General features: G+C 42.8%; 1 protein-coding gene across 1 annotated transcript in view; it reads left to right on the forward strand.

Moving 5' to 3' along the window:
• Positions 1–2387: 2387 nt before the first annotated feature.
• The window catches only part of LOC144227619 (acyl-coenzyme A synthetase ACSM1, mitochondrial-like), a 47613-nt gene continuing 35145 nt past the window's right edge, over positions 2388–14855 (forward strand). Inside the window, exons 1-5 of the mRNA XM_077759307.1 lie at positions 2388–2579; positions 8269–8479; positions 11340–11547; positions 11827–11967; positions 13982–14141. Coding sequence (XP_077615433.1) covers positions 2388–2579; positions 8269–8479; positions 11340–11547; positions 11827–11967; positions 13982–14141 — 912 coding nt within the window. The remainder of the gene's footprint in view (positions 2580–8268; positions 8480–11339; positions 11548–11826; positions 11968–13981; positions 14142–14855) is intronic.

Here is a 14855-nt window from a genome sequence, read left to right on the forward strand (position 1 = left end):
TCTCTAAGGTCCTGCCTTGGTGATTGTGGGGAGAAATATGGTGGCACCCCAGTTTCTTCTCGAACCACCTGTTGCAAATCACTCTTTTGAGTCTGATCTCCCTGTGTTGCGGGCGTAACCGGGTGGGCCGTGTCCTATGTCCAAAGCTGCGTCTTCTTTTCAGATCTTAGTCTGCGCGCTTTATTGATACTACCCAAAATGTAATCCTGCAGGCTGGGCCACCTCCTAGCTGGGGATACAGCCAGTAGAGCATCAGAGCAGTTTCTCCTGGTGCCATCTGGGATTGGGGCACCCACCGCAAAGTCAGCTCCACAGCTAGAAATAGGGTCACTCTCTGAACACCTTGCAGTTAGGGATGGGATGTTCGGACCCTCTCCATCCCAGGCTGAGGTTTTTCTCTTCACTAGGGACACTTCTATGAGAAGTTTCAGCTGCTCTTTCTCTTCCCCTCGACTCACTGAGGCTCCCCGCTAAGGGGGTTCCCTCCTCTCCTTGTCTCCAGGTCCCAGCCCATTTTTATTTTCCCCAGTTCTCAATCATGCACCTATGAGGCTGTCTTCTTAGTGGACACTGTCTCTTTTCCTCCCAGATTCCTGTGGTTCAGTGTCCTATGGATTCAGGCTTTCTCTTTGAGAGATGGGGGCGAGCAGAATGTATGGAGCTCCCAACTTCATCGCCATCTTGCCTCAAAACCCCGTAAATGAACAATTTTAAGCCCCAAATGCACAGAGGTTTGACAGGTACAGTAAGTGGAGAAGTAAGAAGGTGTAATAAAGCAAGGCATAGTGGAAAACGTGTCAAATTGGAGAGCATTCCATTTAAGTGAAGCATACAATTTTCAACTTCAGTCAGGTGTGCCAGTTTGAAATAAAGACCCAGTATTGCCTAACTCCTACATTTTCAAGAGAAACCTTCAAGTCTTTTAAATGAAACCTCCCAAGGTTTAAATATTGAGCATTTAAAGTTTACCTCCAGGGAAGCTTTGTGACTTAAGCATCTAGCTCTTGATTTCAGCTCTGGACATGATCTCACAGCTTGTAAGTTCAAGCCCCACGTTGAGGTTGGGCTCTGTGCTGATAATGAGAAGCATGCTTGGAATTCTCTCTCTCTCTTTGCTCCTTCCCAGCGCAAGCTCATTCATTCTCTCCCCTACTCTCTCGAAAGAAAGAAAGAAAGAAAGAAAGAAAGAAAGAAAGAAAGAAAGAAAGAAAGAAAGAAAGAAAGAAAGAAAAAAAGAAAGAAAGAAAGAAAGAAAGAAAAGAAAAGAAAGAAAGAAAGAAAGAAAGAAAGAAAGAAAGAAAAAAGAAAAGAAAGAAAGAAAGAAAGTTAAAAAAAAAAAACCTTTCAAAATTTCCCTACAAAACCGAGAGCCAACAGGAGTATGTCTACGGGCCACGTCTGGGCCAGCTATTCTCTTAGGGCCTTTCTAGCCCAAAAGTGCTCTGATAAAACAAAAGATGGTACTGTTGATTGACAGGAGCTAAAAACAAATGAGACATACTTTATTTAGTTCATGTGGCCCAAGAATCCATGCAGACAAGCAAACTCTAGGGGAAGAACTTTTGAAGTTCCTCTTTTCTGCAGACAGTCATTCAATTGCATATTTAGCAACACCTCCCCTACTATGGTTCTAGGGGCAGCATCAAAATTGGGGTTAGATTATTTGTCTAAAGTGCTTGAAAGTAAATTGAGCTGGGTTTTATTGATCTATTCTGAGGTCTTTCATCATGCAAGTATTATCTGACTCCTAAAACCAAGGGGGAAGAGACTATTGTTTATAGACATAAAGTGCTTAGATAGCAAAGCTGTTTGTGAAATGGTTTCCTTCAGTCAGCATTCTCATGGATAGATAGTTCTAGCTTAAGCCAATTTTCAAAATCACCAATAATAACAAGTGAACTTTCTGCTCCCATGTAAGGGGTTTTTATTGGGATCTGGAGTGGCAAAAAGTTTCAGTTCATGGGTCAACTCTGATGAGTTGGTGATAGCTTCCTGGAATGTTGTCCTGGGAAAGATTCCTGCCCCTGCCTGGCCAGAGCTCAGTCCTCTAGCACAGGTGTTGCGATATTACCCTCGTCAGTCCTGAGTATGGTGCTGCATATTTGTCAATATCCTTGTAGTCTCAAGTGACAGAAAACCAATCTCAGGCAGGAAAAATTTTTGGCTCATGGAGTCCAAGAAAAAATATTAACAAGAGGGGGATAGAGACGCTGATGGGTCTTGTGTCTTCCATATTCTGGTGAACTGAAACAAAGCTATTACTCTAACAAAGCTATTGCCTTCATTTTATGGAGGAAATTATTCCATGACCAATCTAGTGGCCATCTCTTCTCAAGGCAGGTGGTGACCTGAGAATTCTGTGCCTGCTTCTTGACACCTGCGCCACCATGCAGAGGCTGATGAGGCTCCAAGTCCTCTGGGGCATCCGCCAATCCTACAATGGTGTTCACCCTGCCCCTTGGTACCTTTGCTGCCGTGATTTATCAGGAGCTGGAGCTCCGAGATGGAATGACCACGATAGACCTAAGGAATTTAACTTTGCAAGTGATGTCCTGGACTATTGGACTCAAATGGAGCAGGTAAGGAGGCACTTGTGATGGGAGGTGAGAACAGGATTGGCCTTACTGACCTTATCATCATCTTAGTAGACTGAAGGGCACAGAGACAGTAATAGCTATGGCTCAGCTTAGCAGTGTTGTGGGAAAACCTTACATTTGGGGGTTCAATTCTCAGCCTAGTCACTTTCTCAGTCCTCTGAGCCTCAGTGGTTTTATCTATGAAATGATGATAATCTCATTTTAGAGACAAGATAGCAGGTGAAAATATCTGGTACACAGTCATATAATTGTGACCAAAGTTTCTAATGACAAGGTCGACAACTTGGCCTTAGGTGGAATACTTTTTTTAATTTTTAAAATGTTTTTTTGTTTATTTCTGAGAGAGAGAGAGAGAGAGCCAGCGTGAGCAGGGAGTGTCAGAGAGAGAGAGGGAGACACAGAATCTCTAGCAGGCTTCAGGCTCTGAACTAGCTGTCAGCACAGAGCCTGACACGGGGCTCAAACCCACACACTGTGAGATCATGACCTGAGCCGAAGTCATATGTTCAACCGACTGAGCCACCCAGGTGCCCCAACCTTTGTTGGATTTCTTACCTTTAACTCATGAGACCCTGAGCCTAACTGGAATTGGTCTTATTATGCTTGGGCTTAACTTCAGGCTACACTCTGAGGGAAGGGACAGATCACCTGATTGTACACATGAGCATCTGACACATATAGCTAGGTCATGTCATCTGTCATTCTGTGAGGATGGCCTGTGCAGCTGGGTTCCCTCCATTCAACTACATACTTGAGTGTAGCTTTAGGGTATGTCCAGAGAGAATTGTCCCTATGGCCTCTAGAGATTACACACGTCTACAGAAAAACCAAAGTGCTCAGTTTATGTATCTCCAAGAGACAGACCACAAGAGGTGCAACAGGGACATTAGGAGTTGAGGTAGACAGTTCATGGCGCCCCAGCTACTAAGTCCCAGTTGGTAATGTCCACAGTGGTAAAATTCACCCAACACTGTCTGTGGACAGAATTTACCTGCAATACAGCCAGAGAGTTAATATAATTTTTAAATTTCCCATGAACCTGCATTTATATGTTAGTACTCAACTAACGTGGGGGCTGCCTCCCCATCTCCTTCTTTTTCCTTTCTCTGAATTAGCATAATAGTGCCAAGGGAGGACATTTTTTAATATGCACTTTTTAAAATGCACTTTGCATTTACTACTATGATTAGATGAGCATTTTCATCATCCCCACTTTCTAGAAGAAGGAACTGAGGTGCCAAAGGTTTAAATAACACACAAAAACAAGCATATACCTATTAAGGGAAAAGGACAGGATTTGGGCCCAGGCTACCTGATTCTCGAACACATTATTTCGCTTAGTCTCACAATTTGATGATACCAAACATTTCTTCCTTCAGACTCTAAACTGACTTTCATCACTTCCCTGACCAGTAATCTAGTTAAGAACTTTTGAACCATGAGATGCACTAGAGAGGGAAGAGGTAGAGAACAAGAAGTGATGCCATCACTTTCCCCCAATTTATAGTCTTCATAGGTAGTTAACACATCAACCCATGGTGACATCCCCGAGTAAGTATTACCCCAGGGGTGCCTCATCTTTGTTGTGTTTTATATCATCATTGTTGATCCTTGCCCATTTCTTCATGTCTCCGAATTCTCCTCACCACCAGCATCCTCATGCCAATAATATTTATTCTCCCAACATTTCTCATCTGCTTGTTTCCACTTTGCTAATTGCCTTGATCATGATTAGTGTCTCTCAGGTGACACATGGGGCCTGTCACCTAGCTCTCCCTCAATAAACATTGGTGGGATAAAATGTTGAAACTTCACTTACAAGCCCGATGGGTTTTGAAATTGTTCCTATGAAAGACCCTCCATAGGGTCCACTGTAGTCCACTCTGGCTTCCTGGACCTGCCCTTACAACTTAACAGGCACCATCCATGAACTGATCCATGGCCTAAGCAGTGACGCCACCCAAACCATAATACGGTGATAGAATTTATTTTAACTCACATTTCAATACATTTTTTAAATAAAATATAAGTTAAAAAGCTCATACTTTTATGTAAAATCTTCTGACTGTGTGTGTGTGTATATGTGTTTGTGTGTGTGTGCATGAGTGTGTGTGGTGGTGGCAAATAATTATTTATAAAACAATCGTTTTTAGGTTTTTATGTTTAATTTTTAGAGAGCATGGGCAGGGGAGGAGTGGGGGGGGGGAGACAGAAGATCGCAAGCGGGATCTCTACTGAAAACAGCAAGCCCAACGTGGGCCTTGAACTCATGAACCATGAGATCATAAACTGAGCCTAAGTTGGATGCTCAAACAACTGAGGCACCCAGTGCCCCAGCAAAGAATTGGTTATAAAACAAAAGAAAGTACCTGGTAAGCCGACACCTTATGTCCACAGGTGTAATAAGGTCACCAGCTTATATTTATTTTTTGTTTGTTTTTATTTTTATTTATTTATTTATTTATTTATGTATTTATTTTTACAAATAGTTTATTGTCAAGTTGATTTCCATATAATACCCAGTGCTCACCCCACAAGTGCCCTCCTCCATGTCCATCATACCCCTTCCCCTCCCCCCCACACCCATCAGTCCTCAATTTGTTCTCAGCATTCAAGAGTCTGTCAAGACTTGCCTCCCTCCCTCTTCCCCACTATTTCCCCCCATCTACTCCCCCACAGTCCTCTGTTAGGTTCTTCCTAATCCTCTTATACGTGCAAACATACGGTATTTGTCCTTCTCTGCCTGACTTATTTCGCTCAGCATAACACTCTCAAGTTCCATCTATGTTGCTACACATGGCCAGATTTCATTCTTTCTCATTGCCATGTAGTATTCCATCATATAGATAAACCACATCTTCTTGATCCCTTCATCCATTGATGGACACTTAGGCTCTTTCCATGTTTTGGCTATTGTTGAGAGTGCCGCTATGATCACTGGGGTACATGTGCCCCTATGCATCAGCACTCCTATATCCCTTGGGTAAATTCCTAGCAGTGCTATTGCTGGGTCATAAGGGAGTACTAGTGTTAATTTTCTGAGGAAACTCCACACCATTTGCTAGAGGGGCTGCACTAGTTTACATTCCCACCAACAGTGTAGGAGGGTGCCCGTGTCTCCACATCCTCACCAGCATCTAGAATCCTCTGATTTGTTCATTTTAGCCACTCTGACTGGCATGAGGTGGTATCTCAGTGTGGTTTTGATTTGTATTTCCCTGATGAGGAGGGATTCTGAGCATCATTTCATGCTCTGAATGAGCATGTTTTGGATGTGGAGTTTGGGGAGTTCCTTTAGATTTTGGACATTAACCCTTTATCTGATATGTCATTTGCAACTATCTTTTCCCATTCTGTAGGTTGCCTATCAATTTTATGGATTGTTTCCTTTGTCATGCAGAAGCTTTTAATCTTGATGAGATTCCAATAATTTATTTTGCTATTGATTCCCTTGCTTTTGGAATGTCTCAAGTAAGAAATTGCTGCTGTAGAGATCAAGGAGGTTGTTTCCTGCTTTGTCCTCTAGGGTTTTGATGGTTTCCTGTCTCACTTTCAGGTCCTTTATCCATTTTGAGGTTTTTTGTTTTTTGTTTTTTGGTGTATGGTGTGAGAAAATGATCTAGTTTCATTCTTCTGCATGTTGCTGTCCAGTTCTTCCAGCACCATCTGTTAAAGAGGCTGTCTTTTTTCCATTGGACACTCGTTCCTGTCAAATATTAGTTGGCTGTATACTTTTGAGTCCAAATCTGAGTTCTCTATTGTATTCCATTGGTCTGTGTGTCTGTTTTTGTGCCAATACCATACTGTCTTGATGATGACAGCTTTGAAGTAGAGGCTCAAGNATCTGGAGATTGGTTTTATTCCTTTGAATGGGCAACATGACCTTGTGATCTGTTGTTGAACATTGGATATTTGATAAAAGCAGCCACCTCTGTCTGTCATTGCAGCCTGACTCCATGCAGAGAAAGGCCTCCAGTAATCTGACCACTGTGAAAACTTAAGTCTTCTCAGGTCTTCAGGTCCTAGGCATGTGTCTTTCCTAGGCCTGTGCATGTGCTTTTTTCCCCTCAAATTTTCCATACGTGATACTGCTTTTACATGTTTTAATTTCATTACAAGTCTCAAATCTGTTTCTTCTTGGGGCCCTAGATATTTTACTGTCTTCCGCTGCCTGTAGTTTCCTTTCGCGGTTGCCACAGTTCTACAGTTTCCACTCAATGTGGCATCTGCCACTGCTTTCAGCCACCTCCAATCTGATATTCAAACTATGTCACCATTCCTATCTGAGCTCTGAATGGGATGAAGCAAAACCATTCCCTCAGGCTGCCTTCAGACAAGCCAGAATACCATACAAATTCCAAGGGAGGGGCTGAGAATTGGGTGGCTTCCTCCAGACCATTCTGCACAACACCAGAGAGGGGATAAGACAAGGACAAGCAGCAAAAACAACATAAAATTGCTACTATTTAGAGCATGAGTTTTTTATTATTTGGGAATTTATTGGTTGCTGCAGATCCTTAACTGTTTCTAGAGTTCCTATACAACTATTTTAGTCTGTTGATGACTTGATGTTTCTGTGAGGAAACGCTGATTACCTTGGAGCTTCCAGATCTGCCTTCTTGCTTATTTTGCCTCCAGATGTACCTTAATTTTAAAAATAAATTCCCTAAATATTCAGGAATTAAATTAGTCTTTTGTTTTGCTGTCATAACAATAATAATGATAGCAATTTATTTTAATGTTCATTTGTGAGAGATCGAGAGACAACAGCGAGAGAGAAAGACAGACAAAGACAGAGACAGAGAGAACAAGTGGGTGAAGGGCAAAGAGAGAGGAAAACAGAGGATCTGAAGCAGCCAGCCTTCTATGCTGACAGCAGTGAGCCCAATGCAGGGCTCGAACTTATGAACCATGAGATCACGACCTGAGCCGAAGTCAAGCACTCAACAGACTGAGCCACCCAGGTGCCCTAATAATGATACTAATTTCATTGACTACATACCATGTGTCTAGGCACTATCATATACACCTTATCTCTTTAAATAACTAATTTAAACGTTACTACTTTCTAGGTAGTATTGGACCCATTTCATAGATGAGACATGGACCCATTTTGTACATGATAATGCTGTGGCACAGAGGGGAAAATAGTGTCCATATGAAACTAAGACAGACACATGGAGGAATAAAATTTTAAGGCCTTATCAGGTGACATGGAGCTATTCATGGTTTGATGTGACTTGAGAGGAGGTGACTACAGTAAACCAGAAGAAATTGGCTGGATCTTACCCTACCCATTTCTTTTGGTTCTATAATTGCTTTATTTTTTTTTAATGTTATATTTATTCCTGAGAAAGAGAGACAGTGTGAGCAGGGGAGGGTCAGAGAGAGAGGGAGACACAGAATCTGAAACAGGCTCCAGGCTCTGAGCTAGCTTTCAACACAGAGCCCGATGTGGGGCTCTAACCCACAAACTGTGAGATCATGACTTGAGCTGAAGTCGGATGTTTAACCGATTGAGCCACCCAGGCGCCCCTGGTTCTATAAATGCTTTAAAAATGGATCTCAGTTCTTGAGCTACATTTTCATGTCACTATGGTAGTGGATTGGTCAAGTAAGTACCCTTTTCCTTTAACCTATGAAGTAACACATCCTGTTTGATCTTGACCAGGAGGGAAAGAGAGGTCCAAACCCAGCCCTGTGGTGGGTGAATAACCAAGGGGATGAAGTGAAGTGGAGTTTCAGAGAGATGACAGACTTATCCCGCCGTGCAGCCAACGTCTTCACCCAGACCTGTGGCTTGCAACACGGAGACCGTCTAGCTTTGATCCTGCCTCGAGTGCCTGAGTGGTGGCTGGTAGTCATAGGCTGCATCCGAGCAGGTAAGTAAATCAAAGAGACCCCAACAGATTTTAGGTCTGGCCTAGAGCTGATGGGTCCTGAAATATTAATATTTCCCAAACTTTTTGTCTTAACCTTCATATTCTTTGTCTTTCACAGACTCTTTCAAATATTCTTTTATTCCTCCTCACTCTCTCCTTCATACTTATACACCCTTAAAAACAATGTCATAACTCTAATTCACACACACACACACACACACACACACACACTTTCTCTTGCAGTCTCATTTTTTATTTTTAAAAATCCATCTATTGCTAACATTTTGCCCCCCTCCCACACTGACTCATTAAACTATCAGTTGCAGACATTGTGACATCCATAAACACCAGCTAAACACCCATAAATCCTGGAGCATGCATCCTCCTCACAGACCCAGAACAGTGATATCACACAAGAAGCCTAACTTTGTTATAATATACATCCATAGCCATAGCCAAAATTCTTTAATTGTCCCAACAGTGTCTTTTGTAGCATGTTTGTTTGTTTGTTTGTTTGTTTTTGGTTTAAATCCAAAATCCAAAGAGAATCATGCATTGCATTGTATGTCAGGTCTCCTCAGTCTCAATTAATCTAGGCTTTTCTGCATGACAACATCTTGGAAATGTCTAAGCCAGTTGTTTTGCAGAAGCTCCCACAAAATTTGTATTTCTGACTCATTCTTCAGGATTATTTTCCGATAACCATTTTTAGTAGGAGCTCTAGAAAGACAACGTGCCTATCTCGGTGCTCTACATCAGGAGATACATGAAGCCAGTTTCTCCTATCACTGGTGTTATTATTGACAAACACTTTGCCTGAGAAGGCACTGTTTCCCTTTGTAATTAGTAAGTAACCTGTGCTGTAATACTTATGAGACTGTGTGAATATCCTGTCCCCCAACTGTCTTTCTCCCTATGTCTTGAAAATCCATTGATGATTCTTGATTGAATTGGATATTATTATGGTGGTTTTATATGAGAATTTTCTAATTATGTTATTCCCTCTACACTTATCAGTTAGCATTCTTCTGTGGAGATTTGCCATCCCTTTTAATTGCCTATCTATTTATCTCTATAATTTAGAATTGGTGAGGGACTCTTGAATTCTTTTTTGAATTGATTTATAATGCATATATTTCCACACAAATAAAATACTACATTAATCCATCAAGGTCATGTGGAATCAAGAATTAGCAGCAACAATGGAGAGAGTATAGAGAAGCCATGTCATCTGTAGAGCTAAGAGATGGCACATGGGGGAGCACCTGGGTGGTTCATCCTGTTGAGCCTCCGACTTTGGCTCAGGTCATGATCTCACGGTTTGTGAGTTTGAGCCCCGCGTCGGGCTCTGTGCTGACGGCTCACAGTCTGGAGCCTGCCTCGGGTTCTGTGTCTCCCTCTCTCTCTGCCCCTCCCCTGCTCATGCTCTGGCTCTGGCTCTCTCAAAAATAAATAAACATAAAAAAAAAGAGATGGCACATGGGAAATCCAAGATATGAACTGAGCCCTCTGGGATAGGTAGCATAAAAGAAGTATAGAAGCAAAGGAAGGGAATTCCAAGAATGGGAATAGCACATGCAGAGACTTAGAGTCAGGAGAAGCCTGTGTGAAGAATAGCCATATTAAAATAGGGAATAGATTTGTGAGAGAAAAAGGTGGAAAGTGGGCAGTGCCTTCAGTATTGGGTGGAGAGTATGGTGCTTTCCTGGAGAGAGGGCCCAGGTGCTGGTGAGGAGTAAAAAGTGGAGGGGGGAAAGTCAGTGTTCTGTGGAACCTGAACAGGTAATAATATGAAAGATGGGTAGTAGCAAGGTTCAGGACGAGGCATCTGGTGGAGAGATTAGAACCCAATAGGGGCACACAAATACTTGAACTGTTGGGGATGGAAGATGGAAGGGAATGTAGAAAAGTTAAGAAGATAATGTACTCCCAATGTTCATAGCAGCACTCTCCACAATAGCTAAAACATGGAAAGAGCCTAAGTGTCCATCAACAGATGAATGGATCAAGAAGATGTGGTTTATCTATACCATGGAATACTACATGGCAATGAGAAACAATGAAATCTGGCCATGTGTAGCAACATGGATGGACCTTGAGGGTGTTATGCTGAGCGAAATAAGTCAGGCAGAGAAGGACAAATATCATATGTTTGCACGTATAGGAGGATTAGGAGGAACTTGACGGAGGAACAAGGGGGAGAAGAAGGGCAGAAATGGTGGGGGAAAGGGAGAGAAGCAAACCATGAGAGACTCTTGAATGCTGACAAAAACTGAGGACTGATGGACGTGGGGGGGAGGGGGGGATGGGCATGGAGGAGGACACTTGTGGGGATGAGCACTGAGTGTTATGTGGAAACTAATTTGACAATAAACTATTAAAAAATAAAAATAAAAAAAAAAGAAAAAAAAAGAAGATAATGTACTTAAATTTGGTTGTGAGGAGTGAAGAAAAGAGAGGAGTTTCAAGATGACACAATCGTCTGAAGGCGGAGGAAGTGAGAGGAGAAAAATGGAGGCAGGGAAACAGATAATCCTAATGTGAAAAATACTGTCCTACTTCCGTTCATAGTCCTAGATCTCATGTAAAGTAGGATACACCTGTCTACTGTTTTGATTCATCTAGCATAGAAGAGGTTAAGCCAGGTTTTTCAAATTTCAGTGTGCATAGGAAACCCTTGGAAAGCTTCTTAAAGTGCAAATTCTGGTTCAGTAGGATTGGGACGTGGCATGGGATTTTTGTGTCCTGGGTGGTGCTGATGGTACTGGCCCATGGATCATACTTTGTACAGTGAGAAGCTAGCAGATTTCTATGCAGATAAGCCAGGGCTGAAACCCAAAAGTTCCTTTTTTATCCCCAGGTATAATCTTCATGCCAGGAACCACCCAGATGCAGGCCAAGGACATTCTCTACCGGTTACAAATGTCTAAAGCCAAAGGCATTGTGACCACAGATGCCTTTGCCCCAGAGGTGGATTCTCTAGTTTTGGAGTGCCCTTCTCTGAAAACAAAGCTCCTGGTGTCTGACCAAAGCCGTCAAGGGTGGCTGGACTTCCGATCCCTGATTAAGTGAGTTTCTGATCTGATGAATGTGTTTTCTAAGGAAGGGCAGGAGAAACCCATTCATTCCCAAGTACTGCATTTCCCCGCTGCTTTAAATGAAGAAATGTCAGTCTACTCATCCAAGTCTCTCACAAATTCATTTAGATTTCTAGTCCAAGAAGAACTGTTTTTTCCTCCAGTGTTGTAAAGCTCCATTTTTCTGACTCCAGCCCCTCACATTGGATCCTCGGGGATGCAAAAGAAAGAAATGTGACTTCTTTCCTTTTGTACTGAATCCCTTTGCAGATCAGCATCCCCAGATCACACCTGTATTAAGTCAAAGACGCTGGACCCAATGGCCATCTTCTTCACCAGTGGGACAACAGGCCTTCCCAAGATGGCAAAACACAGTCATGGACTTGCCTTGCGATCTTCTTTGCCTTCATGGTAGGAAAGAAGGCATTGACTTAGATGCTGGGCCACAGACCAGGGGTGGTGTGTGTATATGTGTGTACATGTGTGTGTACATGGATGTGAACGCATGTGTGGGATGGTAAAAGAGCTCTAAGTAGAATTGACTCCAACCTGTTTCTTCTGTCTGGGCTCTTTAATTTAGACTCCTGAGAATCTTGAGAGGTAGACACTGGGAATCCTAATGGTTTGCTGACAGAGGCCTCTGGACACAAAGGAGGCCCATTTAGGTCCTGCCTGAGCACCTTTACAAGAGGTGTGTAGGAATTGTGGGTGGGGACAGCAGGCATTCAGCAAACCACAAAAATGACAAGCCATTGTGTCCTTGTCAATTGACTCAGGGTTTGGTGGCAAAAGACAGAATGTTTTAACAATGTCACCTGAAGTGACCGGTCCTTTCCATTTCCCAATTATGAACAAATGAAACGTGGAGTTACTTAGTCATGAGCTCTTGGGAAAAAGGGTAATGGAACCAAGCAACAACATGCCACTGCCCCTAATCTAGAAAATCAATCATAGAGGCTGAAGCTGTAGCCTTGGGTTAATCATTTAATCTATTTTAAACCGAGCCTCTTCTCTCTGTCCCTACTCCAGATAAAAATATTCAGAATAGAACAAGTTCCATATATTTCTTAACTTATTAACCAGACCAGAGGGCAGACAAGACTTTTTTTTTTTTTTTGACAGTGCAGCATTATGTGCAGATGCAGCGTTATGCAATGATACCAGCTGACTAGCAAAACCCTGGAAGAATGGGGGTGGAAAGAAGGCAAGGGCTTTCTGTGCAGTCTGAATGACAAGAGCAGAGGCACAAAGATATTAAAATTGGCATTATAAATTACAGAGACTTTGGGATATCTCGTGCTCAGCCTAAGTCATAAGGGACATATGGAAGGAGTTGGGAACCAGTGAGCAGGGCCCAGGATCTAGTGGCCTTAGTATAGAGTTTAGAGTCTTTTAGGCAAATGAAGGGGAGGTATTGGAGCAATGGGATGTATTTCAGCTAGGGAAAGACCTAATCAGATTTGTGTTTTTGGAAGATTACTGTGGCTGAAAGATGAAGGGAGGCAGGACGGAAAAGGATGGGGTCGAGGTGCCTGAGGGACACTGCAGAAGAGATGTTCAGTGGGTACTTGGGTGTGAAGCTGAGAAGACAGGTCTTCCTAGCTAGTAATATTCTGTGGGCGAGCCACAATCCTAAGAGGGCTGTGATGAGGGAGGGTGGATTGTTTATCCAAGCCCTTCCCTGCTAATAGTAAAGCTCCTTAGAGCTATAGTCTGCTAATTGGAGGATTGTGTTTTCTCAAGGAGTTACACAGACATCCCCCAGGAGCAGTAAGATAAGATAGAGAAATGAGAAACCTTTCCCACCTGCTTTTCATTTATTGCCCTAGTGGATAATTGTTTTTAGTTCTTTGCTAAATGTGATATTAATTCTTTCTCTTTCTGTCTCTCTCTTTCTCTCTCTCTCGATCACTTGCTCTTTCTCACCCTCCATCCCTCTCTCTCTTTCTCTTTATCTTTCTCCATCACAAACGACAGAAAGCCCAATCTAACCCTCTTTATGCCCAAGAGTGAAAAAAGGAACTTATTGGATCATGAGGCAGGGCACTCCAGGGTTTGGCTTCAGACATAGCTAGAGTCTCTGGGTCAGGTTTTCAACTCTCCATCTGCTGTGTTTTGATGCACTTCTCAGAAAGGCTTATCCCTTGTTAACCCCAAATGGCTGCCAGCATTACCTAGGAATGTATAAGTAACAGAGCCAATTCCCAGCCGTTAGGATCATTATAACTAAACCAGTTGAAATCACACATGACCAGAAAATAGGATTTGACATATTTTAGGGACCGGGGTCGGGAGTGTGTCTGGATCCCACTCAAACCACATGTACTGAGAATGAGAGGTGGGTCACCCTGAAAATCAAAGTCCCCAGCCCTCGATCACATCCTCTCATGATCACCTAGCTGAGGCCACTGTGTTTTGGAGTTAGCAGGCAATTAATGCAACTGAAGACATCTGATGTCCTCTGGTGCCCTTCAGACCCAGGCTGGATTCTGGCTTCCTTGGGGTGCCTGTTTGAACCATGGACAGCAGGGTCTACACTCTTCATCCATCATCTGACCAAGTTTGACCCTAAGGTCATTCTACAGGTAAGAAGATAAACCTTCCAGTACCAACAAACTCCTAGAAGATACTCATGTTTCAAACTCATAAACTGGACCTGCTGAGAAATATTTTATTTAGCAGAAAGTCTTATTAGCATAATATAACCCTGGTCCTGTGTTTCTCAAAGTGTGGAGCACTGAATTCGTTACTGTATGAGAATCATGTTAGATGAAACCTTGAAGAAAATGCATATTCCAAGCCCTCCTTCAGCCCTATGAAAAACTTCGTGGGCTTGGGATACTGAATAAACTTTTTAAGAGATTAAACCAACAAGAGCAAGCTACGTCTCCTGGATTCTGGATCCTGGATCTGCCAGAGCCAGTTGGCTGGTGTGTGTGTGTGTGTGTGTGTGTGTGTGTGTGTGTGTGTGTGTGTGTGTGGTGTTGTTCTTATTATTGTTGTTCATTTCAATGAAGTGTTTAAAACAGTGCCCTTAGGGGCGCCTGGGTGGCTTAGTCGGTTAAGCGTCCGACTTTCGCTTCAGTCATGATCTCGCGGTTCGTGGGTTTGAGCCCCGCGTCGGGCTCTGTGCTGACTGCCAGCTCCGAGCCTGGAGCCTGTTTCAGTCTGTGACTCCCTCTCTCTCTGACCCTCCCCTGCTCACGCTGTCTCTCTCTCTCTCTCCTAGAAATAAATAAAACATTAAAAAATATTTAAAAAAAATAAAATAAAATAGTGCCCTTAGAAAATGACAAATC

The sequence above is a fragment of the Crocuta crocuta genome, unplaced genomic scaffold, assembly GCF_008692635.1.
Source record: "Crocuta crocuta isolate KB4526 unplaced genomic scaffold, BGI_CrCroc_1.0 scaffold280, whole genome shotgun sequence".
Lineage (NCBI taxonomy): Eukaryota > Metazoa > Chordata > Mammalia > Carnivora > Hyaenidae > Crocuta > Crocuta crocuta.